This window comes from Numida meleagris, chromosome 3 (genome assembly GCF_002078875.1).
Source record: "Numida meleagris isolate 19003 breed g44 Domestic line chromosome 3, NumMel1.0, whole genome shotgun sequence".
NCBI lineage: Eukaryota > Metazoa > Chordata > Aves > Galliformes > Numididae > Numida > Numida meleagris.
In genome coordinates, this window is record NC_034411.1 from 3,167,977 (window position 1) to 3,187,694 (window position 19,718).

A 19,718-nucleotide genomic window follows, 5' to 3' on the forward strand; every position below is an offset into this window, starting at 1 on the left:
GCCGCCGCTGCCCTCGCCGCTATCACCGCCGCCGCCGCCGCCGCCATTTTGTGAGAGTGCCTCGAGCGGGCGCCATGTTTGTAAGGAAGAAATAGGGCAGCCATCTCCGGCCACCAGCACTTCCCTTCCCCCGTGTGTGTGTCCTCTCGTTCTCCTGTGCCCCGGGCCTGCTCCTCGAGCCGCCGCCGCCGCCGCCTCCTCTCCTCCCGCCCGCGCGGGGCGGCCGGGCGCAGCTGTGCAGCCCGCCCTGCACTGAGTGCCCGTTAGTGTCCCACTAAGTAACCGTGAGTGCAACCTTCATCATCGCTCCGCACGGAGGGACCGGCCCTCCTCCTCCTCCTCACCGAGCCGCCCCCGGAGCGGCCGTGCGCGCCGCCGCCGCCTCCTCCTCCCGCAGCGGCGGTGTCCTGCCTTCCTCCACCTCCCTCCTCCTCACCACACCACGGCCAGCAGCATGGCCTTTGAAAGCCTGTTCTCCAAACCCCCAAACCCAGTTCTTGACCCAAACATGCCCGACTCTGACAGGCAACATGCAGGGGACGAAAGGTCGAGTAACATTCTTCTCTCTCTCCGCTTCTCATGTGGTGGTGATACGAGTGGGGTGATGGTGATGATGATGGTGATGATGATGATGATGCTGTGTTGATGTGCCGAGGGGGTTAACGCTGGCGGGAGCGGTCACCTTGGGGTGGGGGGCTCCGGGGGGGGCTCACCGCATCCGAGGTGCCTTTGATGCATTGGCGGTAGGGTTTTGTTTTTTGGAATGCATGCGTTTTACATCTTCATTTATTTGTTCTGGCTGGGAAGGGGGGGGCTGTTTTCCATTTCTTTCCATAAATTGCACTTTCCAGCGGGTGTCTGTTGAATGTCACCATTGTTCTTTTTCTCCCTCGCTCTGGTGCTGCTAGTCAGGTAGGAAAGGGTGTTTGAGTTGTTTTCGTTCATTGCTTTTGTTTGTGTGAAATTCTCACCAGATCCATATTTAACGTCATTTTCTTGCCAGATTACACCTTCCACGTTTAACTGGATCTTTTTTTATGCAGATTATGGTCTGACTGACGTTATCTTTGCCACCTCTCAATCCCCATGCGCAGAACACCAGAGTCCTGTTCCTGGTGAAAGGACCTCTGTTCCTCCCTCCCTTTCTCTCCTGCAGCTGCTGGAAATTCAAACCCTTTCTCCGGGCAGCTCTGGCCTTCCAAACTAGTTCCAAAAATACCGTTGCAGGGCGACGGCTACCAGTCCTTCGGTGTCCATCTGCTAACACAAGGGCAGGAGTTAACATGCTGTTTTGCGACAGCTGCCTCTCGGTTCTGTCCGCCCCACACAGCTCCACAACCCTGCCTGGTCCTTGTTTCAGAGGGCTGAACAACACCTAAAGGCTTGGGAGTGAATGTAACCTTCCCTCACTGGAGAAAGAGTCATAAACTCAGTGTTACCAGTTGGGAAACAGAGGGCCGTACGAGCTGACTAACTTGTCCAAAAATCACCCTGTGACATAGCAAGGGGTTCAGCGCAGACCCCAGAGATTCTGATTCCTGCTTCCTATGTTTAATTTTGAAATAGTGTACGTTGTGCCTCACTGTGTGTTCCAAAAAGAGTGATAAGTAAAAAGTAAAATAGCAGCACATGGGGACATACTTGTTACATCTTTGCAGCGGAAGTGTTTTGTTGAGAGTTCATGCATTTTGTAAGGCTCTGACTTTTACTGCAGATACTTTTTCAGGCATGGTGTTTTGAAGTTCTCATTGAGGACAAGCCCCCAAAAAACTTTATCCACTGTTTTGCTGTAAGCATTGTTTTTCTAGTTACTAGTTCCTCATGTGATGTGATAAGCAGATTTCCTCTTAGCAGCTGTTCTCACCAGTACGCTTGTTGGTAGGCTGGGAGATTGTGAAATAGAGTAAATAAGTACTCCTTAACAGCCTGATGTACTTCCAGGACATGATCATTTATAAACATTGCTCTATAACGCTTTCATTTCAGGAGAGCGGAAGACCAATGATAAATAAATAATAATAATACTACATAATACTTTGGTAAAACTTCTGCTCCCCTCTGACCTGAGACATTTGTAGTCAAGTGGATTCTTAATACACCTAGTATGTTCTAAAACACCCCAAAGAGGAGTCTTGGTGTTGTGTTAGATACGTAAGTGTAATTGTGAAAGTGTAATACTTTGCCTAGCTGAAATGTATAGAGTTTCTCTACCAGCTGGTAAGCTTGCAAGGCCCAAACAAAAGCCAGGGCTTTCCCTGCCACAGAAACGTGGCTGGCTGGAGGGGGGCAGGAAGCGTGCAGCGGAATGCTTTTGAAGTGCTGAGTTGATTTTGTCCAGTCTCCTGGGTAGGAAGTTGAAAAGCAAGGTGTAGTAGCTTAGGTCTGTTCTGTAGAAACGCTGCGAGTATGCTCAAATTGTTAGGTAGCGTGGAGTTTTACTCTAGAACTAGTTTGGTGTTTTAAAGCTGATATGTGTGGTTTCAATATGTTCTGCCTTGCATTCAGTGTTTTGCTCCATTTGTAGCTCAGACTGAGCAGTTTACTACAGATGCAGCCCATAATAGGAAGCTAGTGAGGTCATTAACAGATCAATTTTGCGCAGCATAAGTTAATGGAGTTTCTGTAAACGTTTATGAGTTTGGTATTGAACTGGTCTGTGGAGTTAGGAGGAAGTTGGTGAGTGTTTTGAGCAGTAGGAAATACTAAAAGCCCTCGTCTGTTCTGCGATGGAAGCGTTGTTCTAATCCAAAGGCTTTGTTTCCTTGTTTGTAGACGGGGCATCTGATTACATAAGGAAGGCTTTTCATTCTTTACATGTTTTCAGTTACCTCATGCTCTCTAATGTGTTTGAGACTTCCCATACATCCAGAAAGCAGGTGTCTCTTCTTAAGTTTGTCCTGTGTCGTTATGTTTTATGAAGGGTCGCTTCTTCTGTAGGTCGTGTTTAAAGGATAAGAAAGAAGTCAGAGGAACGGTGCAGGCAGATATCAACACAAAAGAATCTTCTTATTTTATAGGCATGCCCTATACATAACGCTGTGGGTGAATATACTGGCTGGTTTCCCTATGTATCTAAGATGGGACTAAATGCTTGCCACAAATATACAAGAATTCAGTCCTCGTGCAGGCTTCTGTGGGCTTTGGTTTTCTGACTAATCCCGAGCTGTGACTGACACGAGAAGGTCTTGTTTCTTTCAACTAGTCCTGCATTTTAGAGCAGTGCCAGATTTATGAGTGCAAGAAACGTTAGAAAATAACTTTTCTGTGAATTTGAGTGTTTGGTTTTTTTTTTAATACCTAAAACATCAGGTTGGTACCTGGTTCTTTCCGTTGGCCATCTCTGCTTTACTGTTGTTTCATCTCCGGACTAGAGATTTCCTGTACTGTTAACTGCTGTAAAAATAGCAAAAATAGACCCCCCTAACGATGGGTCTGAGCATTGAGCTACTAGCTCACAACTCGCAGCAGTGCAGGTGATGCTTCTGCGGCCAGCGTGGTCTTAGGAACTGCATTTCAAATGTAATTATCAGGCCCCTTTTAACCAGCTCACGGTGCAACAAAGCAAATTCTGTTAGAGCCAGTGCTCTGATGCACACCCAAATGTCCTGTGTAAAGTTTCTGGAGAAAATTGTCCTGATATTTTTTTTTTTTTTTGCCCTTTTTGTTGTTTGTTTGCCAGTCAGGCTTTTCTGTTGTATTTCAGCTTCCTTTTCCAAGGGCCAGGAAAATCATCCTTGTATGCTTTTTCATTACGATGGAGACAGTTTTTGTGTTTTAAATTTAAATTGATAGCCGCTTTCTTGTCTGTGATAAACCAGTTTGAGTTCTATGGTGTGGCCGAAGGGCTTGGTTGCTCAAGTTTGCTGGCTTCCAGAGCCTGCTCTGCTAGCTCAGTGTGTCCTGCCTGTGCCTAGATAAACCAGGCAAATAGGTGCTCTGCCCACTCTCCTCTTTCTATTTTGCTTTTCCCAGTTTCTTCTTCCAGCTCTCTCATAGGAAGAAAGTGTACCAGTTTTCCACTGGTGTCCTTGGCAAACACCATTTTAAACTGCTGATAGAACAGGTTTGTCTGGTTCCTTGTAATGGAGAGCTGCTCTGGGAAATCACAGTCAGTGGGAAGCAAAGGGAAAAGCACAAGTGGCTGGTTGTAAACAGTATGGGTAACAGTAAATTGAAATCCGTGTTATACACCTCAGTTAGACATTTTCTCAGTTACTGCTTAGCCAGCAATATTTTGCATGCTGCTCTGCCTGCATCTTGCCTTGATCCCTGTGGCTCGTTGGCTCTGTGCTGCACTGCAGCCGCACGGATCAGGGAAGCTTTTGTTGAGCTGGAGGGCTCAGGATCTCCTATAATCCGTGCTCATGCTGTCCAGCCCCACCACTCTCCCAGACTCCCTTGCCATAACCATCTTTAATGTTAAAGCAGATGATTTTAATGTGTCTTTTGTTCTGCCCGTGCTTTGATGCCCTCTGTCTGTATGTGCATTGTTTGATTAGAAAATATTTACTTACAACTGTATTTAGAGAGGGTTTTTTTTTGTAATAGTTAATCACCAAAGAATGCATTCGTAAGTTTTGTGATCCCAGCAGGCAACCTTGTCATGATTCATTGTTTAGGAGCATGATTTCAAAACTCGTTTCGACATTAGGAAAATGGGAAACGAAGAGAGAATCGCTCCCTGATGTGCCCTGTGGGTAAATGAGGCTTAGTTACCATCCAGCAAACCCTGCAGGAGTGGCAGAAGTGCATCTGACTTGCGTGGCTCTTACTCCTCTTCCTCCCGGGGCAGAGGACGTGGTCTGTGCCAACGTCCATAACTTGTAGTGCAGTGACCAGCCCCTGTTAGTGGAGGTGAGTAGGCAGCAGGGTGAGAAAGCCTCTGCTGCAGGAAGCTGAGTTTTGGCACGTCTTATCCCTGCCTTTCTGGCTTCCTTCCCCTTTGTATGGGAGCACAGTATCTGCTAGAGCAAGCTGAAGGATAAAAGCAGAAGGTGGGTTCAAAAGCCAACAAGTCTGCCCTGTAACTTCTCACTGGCAGGCTGTAGGTTGGCATCGCTGTATGTTTGCAGAGTGGTCAAAACTAAAGGGCACCTGGAAGCTCTGTCCCACATAACCTGTGATATGTGTGGGAAAAGCCTGTGCTCATTAAACACTGGCTTGTTGCTAAGTGCGAGAACATCTACTTTTTGTAGTTCTTATCATTCATGAAAGCCGTAGTGTAGTGGATTGCAAGGATGTAGTCAATTTTTGCCCTCTAGCATCCTATTTTAGGCGTGTAATTTTTGTGATGTGGTTGTGAGAAGTGATGAAGTAAAGGGCTGCACAGTCACTAGTGCTGCATAGTGTGGAGCAGCAGGAGTGCACGAGGAGCTGGACTAGAGGGGCTGAAGGAGAAACCTGGCTTGGGGTACTAAACAAAGTGTCCCCACAAAGGAGTTAAGGAGAAGTAATACCTGGGGAGGCCTTTTTTGCTAAATGACTTCTGGCCTGTGCCAGAAACACTTGGATTTTCTCTTTCCTGCATTATATGGCCTTATGACAGAGGGTAGCAGGGTGAGTGTATGAGGCTGTTACCAGCCCCTGTAAATTGAGGGCTGTTAATATGCTGCTTCTATATGAGGTGATGAGTTTTTGGACATCCTGGATGTTTTATGACACCACATCTTTAGAACTAATTGCAGGAAGAAGAGGTGGAAGTTTAACAATGTGCTCATTTTAGGAAGAGATAACTGTTACAGTATTTTATTTTTGGACTGTAACATTCAGTTATCACCAGAAATTAATAGTTTCTTAAAATTAATTTATTACTTAATGTGTTAGGGTGCTGCTCATTTATAACGTTTGCAGTCTTGTTACTGCATCCTTTCTTTGCAGCAATTCTCTGTGCACCAGAAGGAAAAGGGAGAGGTTTACAGCCTGTAATTTGATGTACTGCGTACTTCATCTAGTTTTGGTAGTTCTTTTGGAATCTGTTGGTCATTAGTATTTGCTTTAGGGCTTATCTAATAGATACAGTCAAACGCATCATACCGTAAACCAAAATGTAAGAATTTTTAAATGAGGCCTTTCTTCAGCTATGAATGAAACCTACAAAAGACAGACTTAAAATAGATAGATAGATAGATAGAGATTTAGATCTTAGATTTAGAGATTTAGATTTAGAATAGATAGAGATTTACATCTTGGTCATGCGATTTCATTCGTGTAAGTTCTTAGAATATGCAGCAGTATAAGTCTCATGTAGCACCTGCTGTATTTGCATGTGTAGTGAGTAACTGTGTTAGGAGGATTAAAAAGGCAGTCCCAAAGGGAAAACCCTTCTGGTTTCCTCAGTCATCGGTGTACTGAGTAGCTGCATTTGCTTTTTGTGTCTTGGGCTTTGGGAGCTTGAGTTGTACACCTTCACTGAATGTAAAGGATGCGGTTTTTAAAAATGATTTGGGCTAAGGGCAGGAAAGGTGATGTAAAGCTGAGTCCAAATGGTAGAAATTAAACTGTAAACGCTGGAGTAATGGTGGGTTACTTTACATGTTGTATAATTGGTCTTGCAATGATTTTACCAGACTGACTCTCCCGCCCAAATACTTTGGCTTCTGTGCTTTTCTAATCCATTTTGGAGATGCACTAAAATACATTTGGGGCAGTGGAAATGCTTTATGGTTTTATTCCGCATATCCATCAAGTTCCAAGTATCTGGAAATTGTGGATTAGGGAGTTATCCATCAGCAATTTTGGTTCTTTCTCCTGCCTGGTTCCTGGAGGAACCTCTTCCTGGAGAGGAATCAAAGGTGTTTTTTTTTAATTCTTTTGTATATTGTCCTTGTACAGGGATCATAGGAAAGGACCAGTTCCAGCATGCTGCCTTGGCTTAGGCTTTAGCTCGTGGTGTTTGGGTGATGTTATTTAGTTTTGCATCGCCTGTGTTTTGGATATCAGGATTGCCTTTGCCCTCCCACGGGTTATGAGGAAATAGTAGTACCAGTTGCCAACTTGTTTGAATTATTAAACTTCTCCAGAACTTTTCATGAAGAAGTTCCAACAGATCAGGCAGCGGTAGCCAAACAACCTCCAAGTAACTTAAACTGGATAGCTAATGAAGGTGCTGTGGTTTCTCTTCCAAAAGGACTTAAAATGCAATAGGAAATGTCTGATCTGTGCAGCAGGGCTGCCACGTGAAGCCAGTACGTGTCCTGTGGAGCTGCTGCCTAACCTATGGCATAGGTCACCTATGGATGGGCTGGGTGCTGCGGAGAGGAACGTGCTTTTTCCGAAGAGTCTGCTGCTCAGGATGGTTGACAGTGTAAGGAATAAAAAGGTGACTGGTATGCCATTACAGCTTGGTATTGTCTTTCAGCTGTCACTTTGTGGAAACAGTTGAGGAGAAGGTGTTACCTCGAAGCTTGTCTTACCAGCTTCCGAGCGTGGTTCGAGCAGTCCCCACCAGCCTGGGCAGCTCGCTGCTTTTCATGGCAGTCTGCGTTCTCATAGATGCATATGATGCTGCTCATTCACTTCAGTGCAGCTTGTGTGGAATCCTCTGAAGTGTGCCTTTCTTCTTGCAGTGGTTGTTGCCCTTTCCCTGTGATTTCTGACTCCCTCTTTGCTCCGATTCTTTTTTTCTCCTTGGAAATGTAGAAGAGCGGTTATCAAATACAGAGACAGAAGATGCATCGGGTTTAGTTCAGCCTTCACAAATGCAAATATAGAATTAGGGGAAAATAACACGTGGCAGAAGTTAAGAACTACTGGCCAATGTTTGTTCCTTCAGAGCAGAGGCCATCTTTTGACTCCTGAGGTGTGGGTCGTGTAGGAAACACATTGCAAATTGCCCCCCCACCAGCGTGGTGGCATGATCTCAGTGCAGGATGTTTTTGTGCTGTGTTGTAGGATAGTCGAAAGATAGCTGAAGCCTTGAAGAAAATAAGTTGATGGTTTCTTGTGTTTTCTAGATCAAGAAAACGTTGTTTTTGTCAGACACTTCCAGCAAGAATGTAAGCCTACCGAGATACTGTGTCACTTCAGAATCCTCTGTGTGCTGTGCTGTGCAAAACAGAAGTTCCTATCGTCTCTTGTTACATGAGCGGTGTGACTGCAGGGATGTGCCAAAGGGGAAGCAGCATAAAGCTAGGACCCGGTTCCTAGAAAATCAGCCGCTAGCTCTGTTTTTTCCAGACCACAGCTGTTTGTTGACTTTCATTACTCATAGTGGGAAACGAGGTAGGCCTGGTTTGCAGCACCGAAAGCCCTGCCCAAAGCTGCTTGCCCGCAGCCAAGTCTGTGGAATAAGTGTCTGAAAGGGGCAGGCTCTGCTCTCGCTCAGTAGTGTACCACTCCTTTTTGCACTTCTGGGTGGAAAAAAGCCTGAACTGAAGGTGCTTTCTGCCCTGTCACTTCCTTCAAACTTTCTTTGTGGAAGAGTTAAATTGTTTCCTGGAAGTGGTACGTTTTAGACCATTATATTTTCAAATTATATTGATGCGGTGATTTTGATTTATTTTTTTTTTTAATAAGTGTTCTTAAAGTTTGGCACTTGGAAAATTCTAGGCTTTTGTGGAAATCATTTAGGCATTTGGAGAGCAGAGAGGGCTTCTGTAACCTTACCTTTGAAATGCAATCCAAAGGATAGTGTTACTGAGATTCTGCACAGTGGTTGTACCTGGGAAGTTACTTGAGCCCTGCACACATCCCAGAACAATAAATACTCGACAGCAGTTCCCAAAGGAACTGGTAACTGGCAAATGCCTATTTCCCAAAGAGCATTTACAGTACGTATTTTACTGAAGAAAGTATTTTAATTGGGTAGATGTCCTTGGTGGAGTGAGCTTTGCTTTCTGTGCATCTCTCCGGTCCCTTCTGGAGTCTTCTCCAGTTGTCGAAGTTCGCTGCTTGCCATGACTTAGCAAACAGAGCTGTCTTCAGTACATCTCTAGAAGACTATTTTCTCCGGTGATCCAGGAGTATTTGTTTTCAGTTCTTTCTTTCTTTTTCCATTTCTTGGTAGCTGGTGATCCACGATCCCCTTTGGGGTTGTGCATTGTGGTTGTTAATGGTTTTGGGTTCTAACAGGTTCCAGGAGATGCAGCGGGACTAAATACAGCAGCCATGTCTGTCTTCCCCTTTTCTTCTCCCTGGCACATGCATTTATTCTTCTTACAGGAACTCAGAACTGTGGCTTGCTTCTTTGTGAATGCAGGACTGAGGTGGACAAATTGCGAGATGATTTAATCTAGCCTAATTACCACTTCTGCCCTAATACCCGTTACTGCCCTCGGCGCTCATTTCAGAGTCATTGTGTGCTTAAGGACTTCAGCAGTCCAAGACTGTAAACTGTTCTAACTGGAATAAACTATGTTGTGTTCTGGTTCCCTCTTCTGTCATTTAAGTATGATCTTCTAATTTTAATATTTTCAATTTATATTGCTTTATTATGATCCGAGAGGCAAGGGAGAGTTGGATATTTTTCCTCAGAGGAGGAAATACATTCTGGCTCCCCTCACTTACAAATACTGAAAATATTAAAACCAAACCCAAAACAAACAAACAAAAATAACTGACAAAGCTCTGGACAGAAATTTAGCAGACAGCATCCCAGGTCTGAGGGTAATTTTCTGCTTATTGCAAGAGGCTAATGCCTCTTTGTTGTTTTGTAATGCCTCTATTGTTGTTTTCTTTGTTATTTTACTGTTCAGCGTAAACATAGATTTTATATTTTTATCTTTAGTTTTTCTCTTTTCACACTCCTGTAAAAAAAAATAAAAATCTATGGCACACTGCTCCTAGCAGTTCACTAGTTATTACCCCAAGCTGCTCAAAATCCTATGAATGTGAACTGATGCCCTCTCTGGTCAAGTTCAAGTGATTGAATGTTCAAATGCTGTCGCTCTATTTCTTTTTTAGTCAGTGTCAGTAAAAAGACAATTTAAAATCAGGAAGGACAGCATCTGCCTTTGCAAAATTTATAATGATTATAATGATTTGCACTTTGTTCATAAAGCTTAAAACCTTATGTTGCGGAGGCGAATAGCCTTGAAAATTAAGAGGTGCCTTCCAAATCTTGTAAACCTTTTAAAGTCTTGATGCAGTGAGATCTTCAGGCAGGTTCCTTCTGGCTCTTTTGGGTGGGATTTCTGCCATCCTTCTCTTGCAGTCTCTTAAACCTGTCCCAGATCTGGTGGTGATGCATGAAGAACTTGAGGGCAGCTGATGGAAATAGGCGGACAGAAAGGCTGGGTGCCGGTTTCGTTGCTGGAAGAGAGGAGTCTGAACTTGAGACTTTTGCTCAACAGTGAGATCTCCCCTCAGTACATTTCTCCTATTGTATCCATTTGTAGTATTATGGTTATGTAATTTCAGTGTAAGGGATTTTTTTTAATTCTTGATTCTTTCATTTAGTGTTACTATGACTGCCCTAGTATGGTCTTGTTACTGCTGCTCGAACATTATTCAAACTGATCTAGCTTAAATGCAGATATTTAGTATTTACATCATACTGATGGGCCACCAGCAATTGGTAATTTCTTTGAAAAGCATCGTGGATCATCTTTGGAAGAATTCCTGTTGCCTTCAGAGTCAGCGTGCTGGAGAACTTGCATTCTGGTTTCACATAGTCCAGGTTTGCATGTTTCTTAGCGATGGGTATGTGCATGTTTTACATATGTAAGCACCACAACCAAATTATTTTTTTCTCCAATAGTAGATACTAAGTTATCTTAAAGTACTGTTGTTGGAAGGTTACCAGGAATATCTCTGGGTCTCAGGTTCATTTCATTTCTGCTGCGGTTTTCTTTTTCACCAGGAGCAATTGTTGAATGGAAGTGGCTTGTTGAAATCAGGATCCCTCAGGATCTTTCTGGAGCAAAGGTGCATCAGACGTGGTGGATCATGAATCCTGTTAGCTAGTTACCCCAGGCAGACTGCAAGCAAAGTGGGTTCAGTTCAGGCATCTTTTGGTTTGCATGCCAAATCGTTTTACTTTTTCATCTAGCTCTGTTTGCAGGTGAGATCAAGACCTGCCACCCACCTCTTCCTTTCTCAGCAGCAAGGCATAGGCATATGAAAGTGTCATCTCTTGGCAATGACAGGAGTATTCCTGTATTGGCTTAAGATCCCTGTATTTCAGGAAGGCAAATCATCTTTAATTACATGAATGCCACACGGCTTGATAAATTACAGCTTTCCTGGGCTTTGCAGTCTGTCCTAAGGTTCTTGTAGCTGTTTGTCACTTCTTCCTTCTCTGATAGGAAAAAAAAAATCAACAGCTTAGAGGTTTTTTTTGTTACCAAATTGTTTCTGTTAAAATACCAGCAGTTTTCCTCAGCAGATATGTACCAGAAGGTAAGAGCAGCGTGCATCTCTGAACTTTATGGTCTTCTGATACCAGTTAGAGACAGCCTGGCTTTTATCAAAGATTAAACATCGGTGTGAAATCTTTAATCTTCTGTTTATTAAACTGTTAATTTAATAATTCTGGTATTTTTTCTTGGCTGTTTTGAGAGACATCCCAGTGCAATCGTGCTTGATCATTTTTTTAAAATACTGTAATGTATTTTCAGTGGTGTTTATGGGGGCACATCAGTCAGAACACATCTCAATAAAGAGCTGATAATTCAGGTGTTCCTTTAACATGTGATAGCTATCATGCTATCTATCATATCTATCATATCTATCATCTCCATGCGATAGTGTTCAAATCCAGACTTTGGACAAGGATGTCAAACAGTTTTCTGCTTAAATAATTGTATGTTAAAAAAAAAAAAGGTATCTGTGCAGTTCTAATGGTGTAATTATTCTCAGCTGTTTCATAGCATAGGTCCGAGCAGATCAAAGATCTTCATTGTTCCTGGTGTAGAAAAGGCTTTGAAAGCCTGTGATGCCCAGTTTCTTGGTTGTTTGAAATACATAGAGGCATAGATCACAATTTACTATGTACTCTTGGACTTGTCTTCCCTGTCTCCCACTCCTGCATTCCCAGGGACATCAGAATGTATCCTGCAAGGAACTCAGCGGTCATCGACTGTGCACAAACTTTCAGCCTTCATTAGCACATAGTTGCAGTCCTGTTCATACAGCACTGACGCTTGCTGGTAACACCTTTGGCTCTTAGACTGACAGTACGCAAGGAATATTGCCATTTTAACACACTCTCCATCAGATGGATCAAGTTTTATGACGTCTGTTTTCTAGTAAATGAGGATTCTGACTTTCAACAGTTTGTAGAGGTTTCTAAAGAAAACTTCAATTTCCTATTGTGACCTTGTGTATGGTTTTCTGGTATTTGCGGGCTTCTCCCCTTGCTGCCCCACCTGACAGCTTTTCTTGAGTTTCTGCTAAGTGTACAGCATTGAGGGGCTGGTGGTTTCCAGCACTGGGCCACCAGTGTCATTTTCTGGCCATCTCTGTAAAAATTCAGGATTGAGTTCCTGCAAGGTTCTGAATTCCAGAAGCAGTAGAAAGGAACGTAGATATAGTTATACAGAGCCAGTTATTGAAGTTCGAAAGTAGTGTATTCTTCCACAGATAAAAGCAACAAATGCCAAATAAGAGAGGAGGAATTGAGATTGCTTTGGCAGTATGCAAGGAGTAGGGGTTGGAAAGAAGTTAGTTGGTGTTGTGTTGGATAGATTTCTTCCAAGGTGAATATCTTCCAGGGATGTTATTTGGGTTAGAATATAACATGTGAACGCTTAGTAACCGTATTTTTTTTTTTCCTGCACAGGTAGAGATCAGGACAAACCTTCCTATTATTTAGTCAGCAAGCACTTGAAGTCTTGCATTTTGTGTTAATCTTTATTTATTTTGAATCATCCATTGGTGTTACTCAAAAAAAAAAAAAAAGGCTTTCAGACAGTCACATTCTTGTGCAGAAGTTACGGTCACATGCGTGTTCTTCCATCTGCAATGGTTATTGTGTCAGTTACTGCTATGACAAAGGGAGCAAACTCCTACAAAAGTCAGTGCTGGATATTTTGGGGAAGAAAATCCCCGACAGCCCACACAAGAACAACAAACAGGTGTCTTAACACAATAGCACGAGATGTCTGTGCTCTGTGAGTTTTAAATTCTAGCAAATGGTCTTTAAATGTCACCTACTCCTTTTTTCTCCTCTGCTACTGTTCATTTCTTTTAAAGAATCGACGTAACTATGACCATAATTCTCCTTTTAGGAATTGCTCAGGACGTTGGCTGTTAGGCGTAGGTGCTACAGACACATCTTTAGTTGCAGGAAAACTGGTGTGTTGAAGGAGATGCGTTCATATTACGGTGCATTCTTTGCCCTGCAGTCCCCAGCTGTTGGTTTGTGTTATTGCTACTCCTGAACGTATGGTTTCCACAGAGCTTTAATGGCCTTTGTATTTGACTGCGTCTGTTCTGCAAGTAGAGTACAATAAGGGCATGTTAAAGCACTGTAGCTGAAGCATTTCTGGAAATGGTTTAAGTGCCTTTTCAGTTTGGAGTGGATTTAAGTGCAGCAATGGGTGATATGCTGAAGCTGCATTTTTAACTCAGTTGGAGAAAACTGTGGAAGGACAGAAGGCCTTTGTTCTGAGGAGTTTTAAAAAAAAAACAAAACTTTTTTTGGCAGTACAATTAAAGGACATTTAATGACTTTTATTCCATTTTTCTTCACAAGAAAATCCAAATATTTTCTGGGGGTGACAGGTATTGTAGTGTGTATTTGTATGCATGTGATGGTGCAACTGGTGGAAAGAAATACTGCGTGCTTTTCTTTTTACTGTGCTGTTGTACAGTTGAGATGGGTAATAATATCAGTACAATAAAATTGTCTTTATTTTTCCTCCTACAGAGAAGATGGAGAGCTTGAAGATGGTGAAATAGATGACGCAGCATATGAAGATGTGAAAGAACATGGTTCAAAAGATGACAAACAGAAAAATGAAAAAGGACATAGAAAATCACGGAAGAAACGCAAAAAAGAAAAAGAAAAGAAAAAGTCAAAAAGGAGAAGACGGGATAAGCATAAGGTTAGAAACTGCAAATCAAAATAATGCAAGTGCTTATTTTAATTGCAGCTTTCCAGGTTTAGACAAGAATCCGAGGAATTAGAGAAGTTGTCTGAAAACAGTATTACTATTTAGACAGTCTTTGGACTGTCTATATTTTTTATGTCCTGTCTTAATAGTGCACTTCAGTCTTGAAGAATTTGTTTAAATAGATTTTGACACGTGGCAGTGCATATTCACACGTTTCAGTGACAGTTTGTGTGAGGTAAGAGATCGTCAATCATTAAATAATCAAGCTGTAGCACGTTCCAGATGATAGGCAAAGCTAACAAGTAAGTTTCTAAACCAAATGCATTTTCATAAACTTTTGTTTCATTGACTTCTTTTTAAAAGAAAAGCAAAATCGGATTGATTCTCACTGTTGTTTTGTGAGACACATCTTCATTGGATGCTTGTTTACTACCAGCAAGGGTGATGGTAGCTGAACAGTAGGGAGTGAGTTTTCTTGCTCAATTTTGTTTGTTCAGCTAATTACTGTAGTTGTGGAAGTGGAACATTTCATGCTAGAAGAGTGAACTGTTCAGTAAGCTTCATTAAGATAACGTGTGTAACATATGTTTTGATTGATTCTTAAGTAAATGCAAGAGGTTCACAAAATTTTCACCTAAAAAATTAAATTTGATCGTCATTGACTAAAAAATCACAGAACTATAGCATTCTGATACGGTTTAGAGGAGAGTGGCAGAAGAATTGATTTGTATACAGCTAGTTGTCCCTCTAAATCTGCAAAAGCATACATCTAAATGCACCCGGTATGAACTAATGCTCTGTTCTCTCAGCAGAAAATGAGAGGATGCTAATCTGTTCTGTAGACATATGCAAGTTTCTGGCCCCTCCAAGATTTTTTATTTTTTTTTTAGCCTTCCGGCAGCATCTCAGCTATGTTGCTGAGTAGGGCTCAGAGGCAGACCCTTGGGAAACTGATGTAACCCAGAGTAACCGCATAACCCTCAATGTTTTCATGCAAAAGCCTCATAAGATCAGATCTCTTTCTCTGATAAAGAGAGTGGGTCATCAAAGAGTGTGTTTTCTTTGGTCTCCCCCAGACGCAGAGGTTCAGGACAGTTAAGAAAATGCTTTTATATACTGGGTTAGTGCTCCCTTTAAGTTAATAGGCAGCAGACCAGTTGCATAATAAATTGTATAACAGCATTTTAGACAGCTGTTTTCTTCTGTTTGTTTTTTTTTCAGCATAACTCCCCTTCCAGTGATGACAGTTCAGACTACAGCCACGACTCTGATATTGAACGTACAGAAAGATCCCATAAAAAGAGTAGCAGTTCGTCATACAGAGATTATGATTCTTCGTTCAGTCAGGTAGTATTTTTTTAAGCTGATTCCTCGTGCGTTTATTTGGGTATAAATTTAAAAATGCAAACGTCAGCGATGCGATTTTTGAAGGCTGACTTGATCACAGTGCTGGTTTTCACAGTTTCAGAAAATACATGTAGTTCTCATGTCCTCTGAGTGGATTTCAAAATGTAAAGCATCATCTGTAACATAAATGTAGGCGGTGTAAACAAACTTGATACAGTTTTTCCTCTGTGGGGAAATAATTAAGGCACCGTTTCTGTTGCCTACATTGGATTTAGACAGTACTAAGAGGAAACAGGCTCTTGAAAAGTCAGCTTTAAATATCTAGAGTTGATGCTGATTTCTGATAGCTCAATTTATCCTGGCTTTTCTCGCTCTGTGCAGCTCAATAGCTCTCCTGACACCACTGGGTGAAATAGAACGCCATTCTCGACAAGTGAGATAGAGTAGCTGGAGGTTTGATGGAGCTGCATTACTTCAGAGGAAGGGATGCTTTCCTTTTAGCCTGAAACTGTTCCAGAAAACTCTAAATGAGCTTGATTTATTACTGAGCTGAAAATCCTGTCTGCAGAAACTGGAGAAGGGACAGTACTGGCTTGGGAGTGGCCGTAAGAAATATTTCATCCTGACTGATGGAGACAGGACAGATTGTATCATCTGTGTCCAAGATTATCTGGATATGCAGATCATGAAGGGAAAGATTTTGTTAATCATGGTTCTAATGAACCGTTTGTATATTGGTTTTAGCAAGTTAAATTTTCATTCTTCCTGCTGTTACTAAGAGAGAGTTCTGTTATTAATGTAAACACAGAATTTTTGTTTCAGTCCTGCTGACTTTCCCTGAGTGGATACTCTTCAAATTGTTTAACATCGTGCACCAAAGTAGCCTGAGTTCCAAGAAGCAGCTCACTTGCAGGCTCCACCAGTTAATCAGCATTGCTTCTTGACAAGTGTCCAGTAACTTCTCAAATTCCAGTAAAATAAGCCTTAAAGAATCTTGCTGACATGCGCTATCAGTACAAAGCCTCCAAATGAAGTGTGAAACCCTTAAAATTGTTTGCATATTGTATTGCCTACAGGAACATAGTTAAAGTAATTCTCGAAATACATGAGTGCCCCTGTGTCTTCTTACGTATGTAAGCTCATCTGTTCAGGATCTGAATATACAATGTTTTTCTGAACACGTTCTAAGCAGTAATAATGTATTTTTTTCTCATGCTGTACTACCTACTGTTTGTTTTTAGAAGAACTTCTTTATAGAAGTACCACTTAAGATGCAAAGGATTGCGTACATAAAAATTCTTTGTCAGTCCCTCTGAGAAACATTCTGGAGTATAAATGCTGAGGCTGTTCTTTTGTTGTTTGATTCCTTAAAAAAACAAAAACAACAACAAAAACAACCCAGCAAAAATACCAAAAAACCTTTCTCTATTTTGATGCAGAGTCAAAAGTACTCTTTTTTAACTGGATAACTGAAAAAAAAAAAAAAAAAAACAGCAAAAATACCAACAAACCTTTCTCTATTTTGATGCAGAGTCAAAAGTACTCTTTTTTAACTGGATAACTGATTTCATTGTTATTAATGCTGGTTTGTACAGATCTGTAGACAGCGTGACAATGTATCAGCATAAGAACAGTTGGTTTTGTAGAGCAGTTTGGAGGGGTGGTGTTGGAAATGTTGAGCTGGTTCTAAACAATACAATCCTTTTCATACAGCACGGACACGTATCAGGAAATTACATGAGTTCACAGAAAATGCAACATAAAAAAAATGTAAAAAGCAAGGAGTATGATGACTATAGTCATTACAGTGATGAAAACTTTGGTAATTATAACGACGAAGAAAAAGATGAAGATTTTGCCGATCAGCTTAAACAATACAGGCAAGCTAAAGAGACCTCCAGTAGTGATTTAGTACCTCCATTTCTGAAAGAACCAGTGAAAAAACTGGGGATGAAAGGGATCCAGAAAGGTAAGATGATTTGAACTGTTAGCTGTAGTATTGATGATGGTTGTGTCACGCATCATTTCAGGACGTTTGTGTTGAGAGGTGAATGAGGAGAGCTGCCAGCAGTGGCTCTCCTGTGGGCTTGCAGTCTCTCAGCAGGACGTGGCATGCTGTTTAATGGGAAGGAATAATATCACGTGGGTGCACTTTGGCATTTACTGAGGAAAAAGATCAAGCGTTGGCTAATGTGTAAATAGTAAATAAATAACCTGCTTAAAAACAAACAGACAAGATCTTGATTGTGTGCCTACCTGAGGTACCTACCCTAAGAAATCATAGGGCTGTACAGTGACTTCCTGGTGTAGTTGATGAAAGGGTGAAGAAAGCAGTATGTGACCTGTGAATTCTAAAATATGTTATAGGCCAAAAATATTTATTTATATTTAAGGTACCTGGAAATTTTGATGGATGCCTACATACATTTATCAGTATGCCCCACAAGTATGCTACGATCCTTTTCAGTTTTCTTTTCTAATGTTCAAAGCTGGACTGATCCAAAGGCTGATGAGAAAGTATTTCTCCTAAGAAACGTACTTCAGAAAGAGTCTTGCTGCTCTTACTTCATGCCCATGTTACATAAACCTAATTATGGAAGCATTTGTGCTTGCACCTTTCGTTTGGTGTCTGTCCATTTCCTTAATTTCTAGTGCAGTTCATTGAGCCAAGTTACATCTCTGCCTTTGCTACAAAGAGATTTTAGACTCCCTCATCTTCTTGTTACTGTCTGTTATCTTGGAGTGTGGAAGGTTAGGTGAGGGAGGCAGTGCATACTGCTTACAGAGGTATCCTGGTCTCCCATCTAGAAAAATGTCACTTATTTCTTTGCTTTTTGTATGAGATAAAATGTTGGCACCAAAGTTCTCATTTAGGAAATCATTGATTCAGTTTGCAAAATTTTCTCCCTTTATTTGTGACTAAATTTCTCCCTTTATTTTTCTGCCACACAAAATCTGAGCAAGGTTTTGGATGAGGCTGTAAATATCTTAGTAGTTTGTAAGAAAGATGCCATGCTGTACAGAGGTAGTGAGCTTTCCTTCACTTACTCCTGTGATGATCTTTTGTGTTCTGTTTTGGTTCAGAACTAAGTAAACTGGTAGAAGTTTGGCAGAATCTACTTAGCTGAGACAAAAAATGTTTGTTTCACGTGCTGCTTAGTAATACTGCTTCAGGATCTCTGTCTTTGCAAGTCACGTGGAATCAGCCTTGCTGTGGTGGGGTGGCTTCCACCTGAAGCAGATGTGACGTCTACAGAGCTTGTTTTCTTTGGTTCTAAATTAATAAGAAAGTAGATAGATACTCTGTCTCAGTGTTTTTAGTTAAGAACATGACTCATGATGTGCTGATAGCTTGACAATTACCACCTTGAGGCTTCCAGACAGTTGAGTATTATTATATTCAAAGATGATTTGTCCAATTAGGTTATGATCTTTGGTTTCTTGCGTGTTTTCAGGTATGCGTGTACACTTGGCTGCCAGTTGTACTGATTAGTTCTGCGTTCAGAAAGTGCCCAAATGGCACAAAATGTTTCAAGTATTTGGCCTTGTTTGAAATAATCACTGAACTTCTAATTGTGAGAAGCTGCTTTGAATGGGATTAATTGTATGTGCACTCTGTCTGCTATTGATTTGAAGAGCTTTTCAAAGAGCAGGCAGATGCACAGCATTATAGTTGGCTGGTGTAGTTCTACTTGCCAACTCATGATTCAAGATAGCATTTAGGAACTCAGATTGCAAAAAGATATTTAGTTTTATACTTGTCTACATTTGATGTCTCTAGAAAACTGTACTTTGGGAGGACATTTTAAAAGGTTGCTGCTGTGTTTCAGGTATTTCTCAAAGAGGTAATAATTATGGTGTTGGTCGAGGACGTGGAATGCAAAAGAAGTTGAAGCGTAAGGATCGTGGAAGAGGAAGAGGGGGCAATAAAGGGTCGGATGGCTTTCATGAGGTATGTGGATTTAAAGTTAAATTTCTAATGCAGTTGTTTCAAATGACTGGATGTCTTGCTTTAACAGAAGAATATTTATAGGTGCGTGTTTTTTCGCTTCTTCTCTTCTCTAGAAAAGTTAAATCCCTTTACTTGAATTTTCCTGCACTAGATGTACTGAGTACAGTTGATAGCTTAAGCTAATAGATCATTTTCTTGGAAATAAGAAAAATTTAACAATATGGTTTATGAGCTTTGGTTTTGAATGGCGTATTGACTTAAATATTAACTTTCTGAGAGATGACATTTTGCTACTACCAGTTCAACTCAGCTTTTTCAGCAAAAAAAATGGCTTCCTTCACAGCTTCTGTCAATTTTCATCTGATTCAGGAAGGATTCTTCTTATTTCCATAGCTAATAGTGGAAAAGAAAAGAGACATACCTTG

The 19,718-nt window shown here is 41.5% G+C and overlaps 1 protein-coding gene across 2 annotated transcripts in view; it reads left to right on the plus strand.

Annotated features, from left to right (window-relative positions):
• Positions 7 to 19,718, plus strand: part of ZC3H6 (zinc finger CCCH-type containing 6) — a 30,541-nt gene continuing 10,829 nt past the window's right edge. Inside the window, exons 1-5 of one of the 2 annotated variants that reach the window (XM_021391465.1) lie at positions 7 to 546; positions 13,808 to 13,985; positions 15,216 to 15,341; positions 17,055 to 17,310; positions 19,172 to 19,293. In XM_021391465.1, the coding sequence (XP_021247140.1) occupies positions 455 to 546; positions 13,808 to 13,985; positions 15,216 to 15,341; positions 17,055 to 17,310; positions 19,172 to 19,293 (774 nt within the window). In that variant the 5' untranslated portion in view covers positions 7 to 454. Of the gene's footprint in view, positions 547 to 6,776; positions 7,304 to 13,807; positions 13,986 to 15,215; positions 15,342 to 17,054; positions 17,311 to 19,171; positions 19,294 to 19,718 lie in introns of those variants that run through there. The other variant, XM_021391466.1, reaches the window with a different exon arrangement.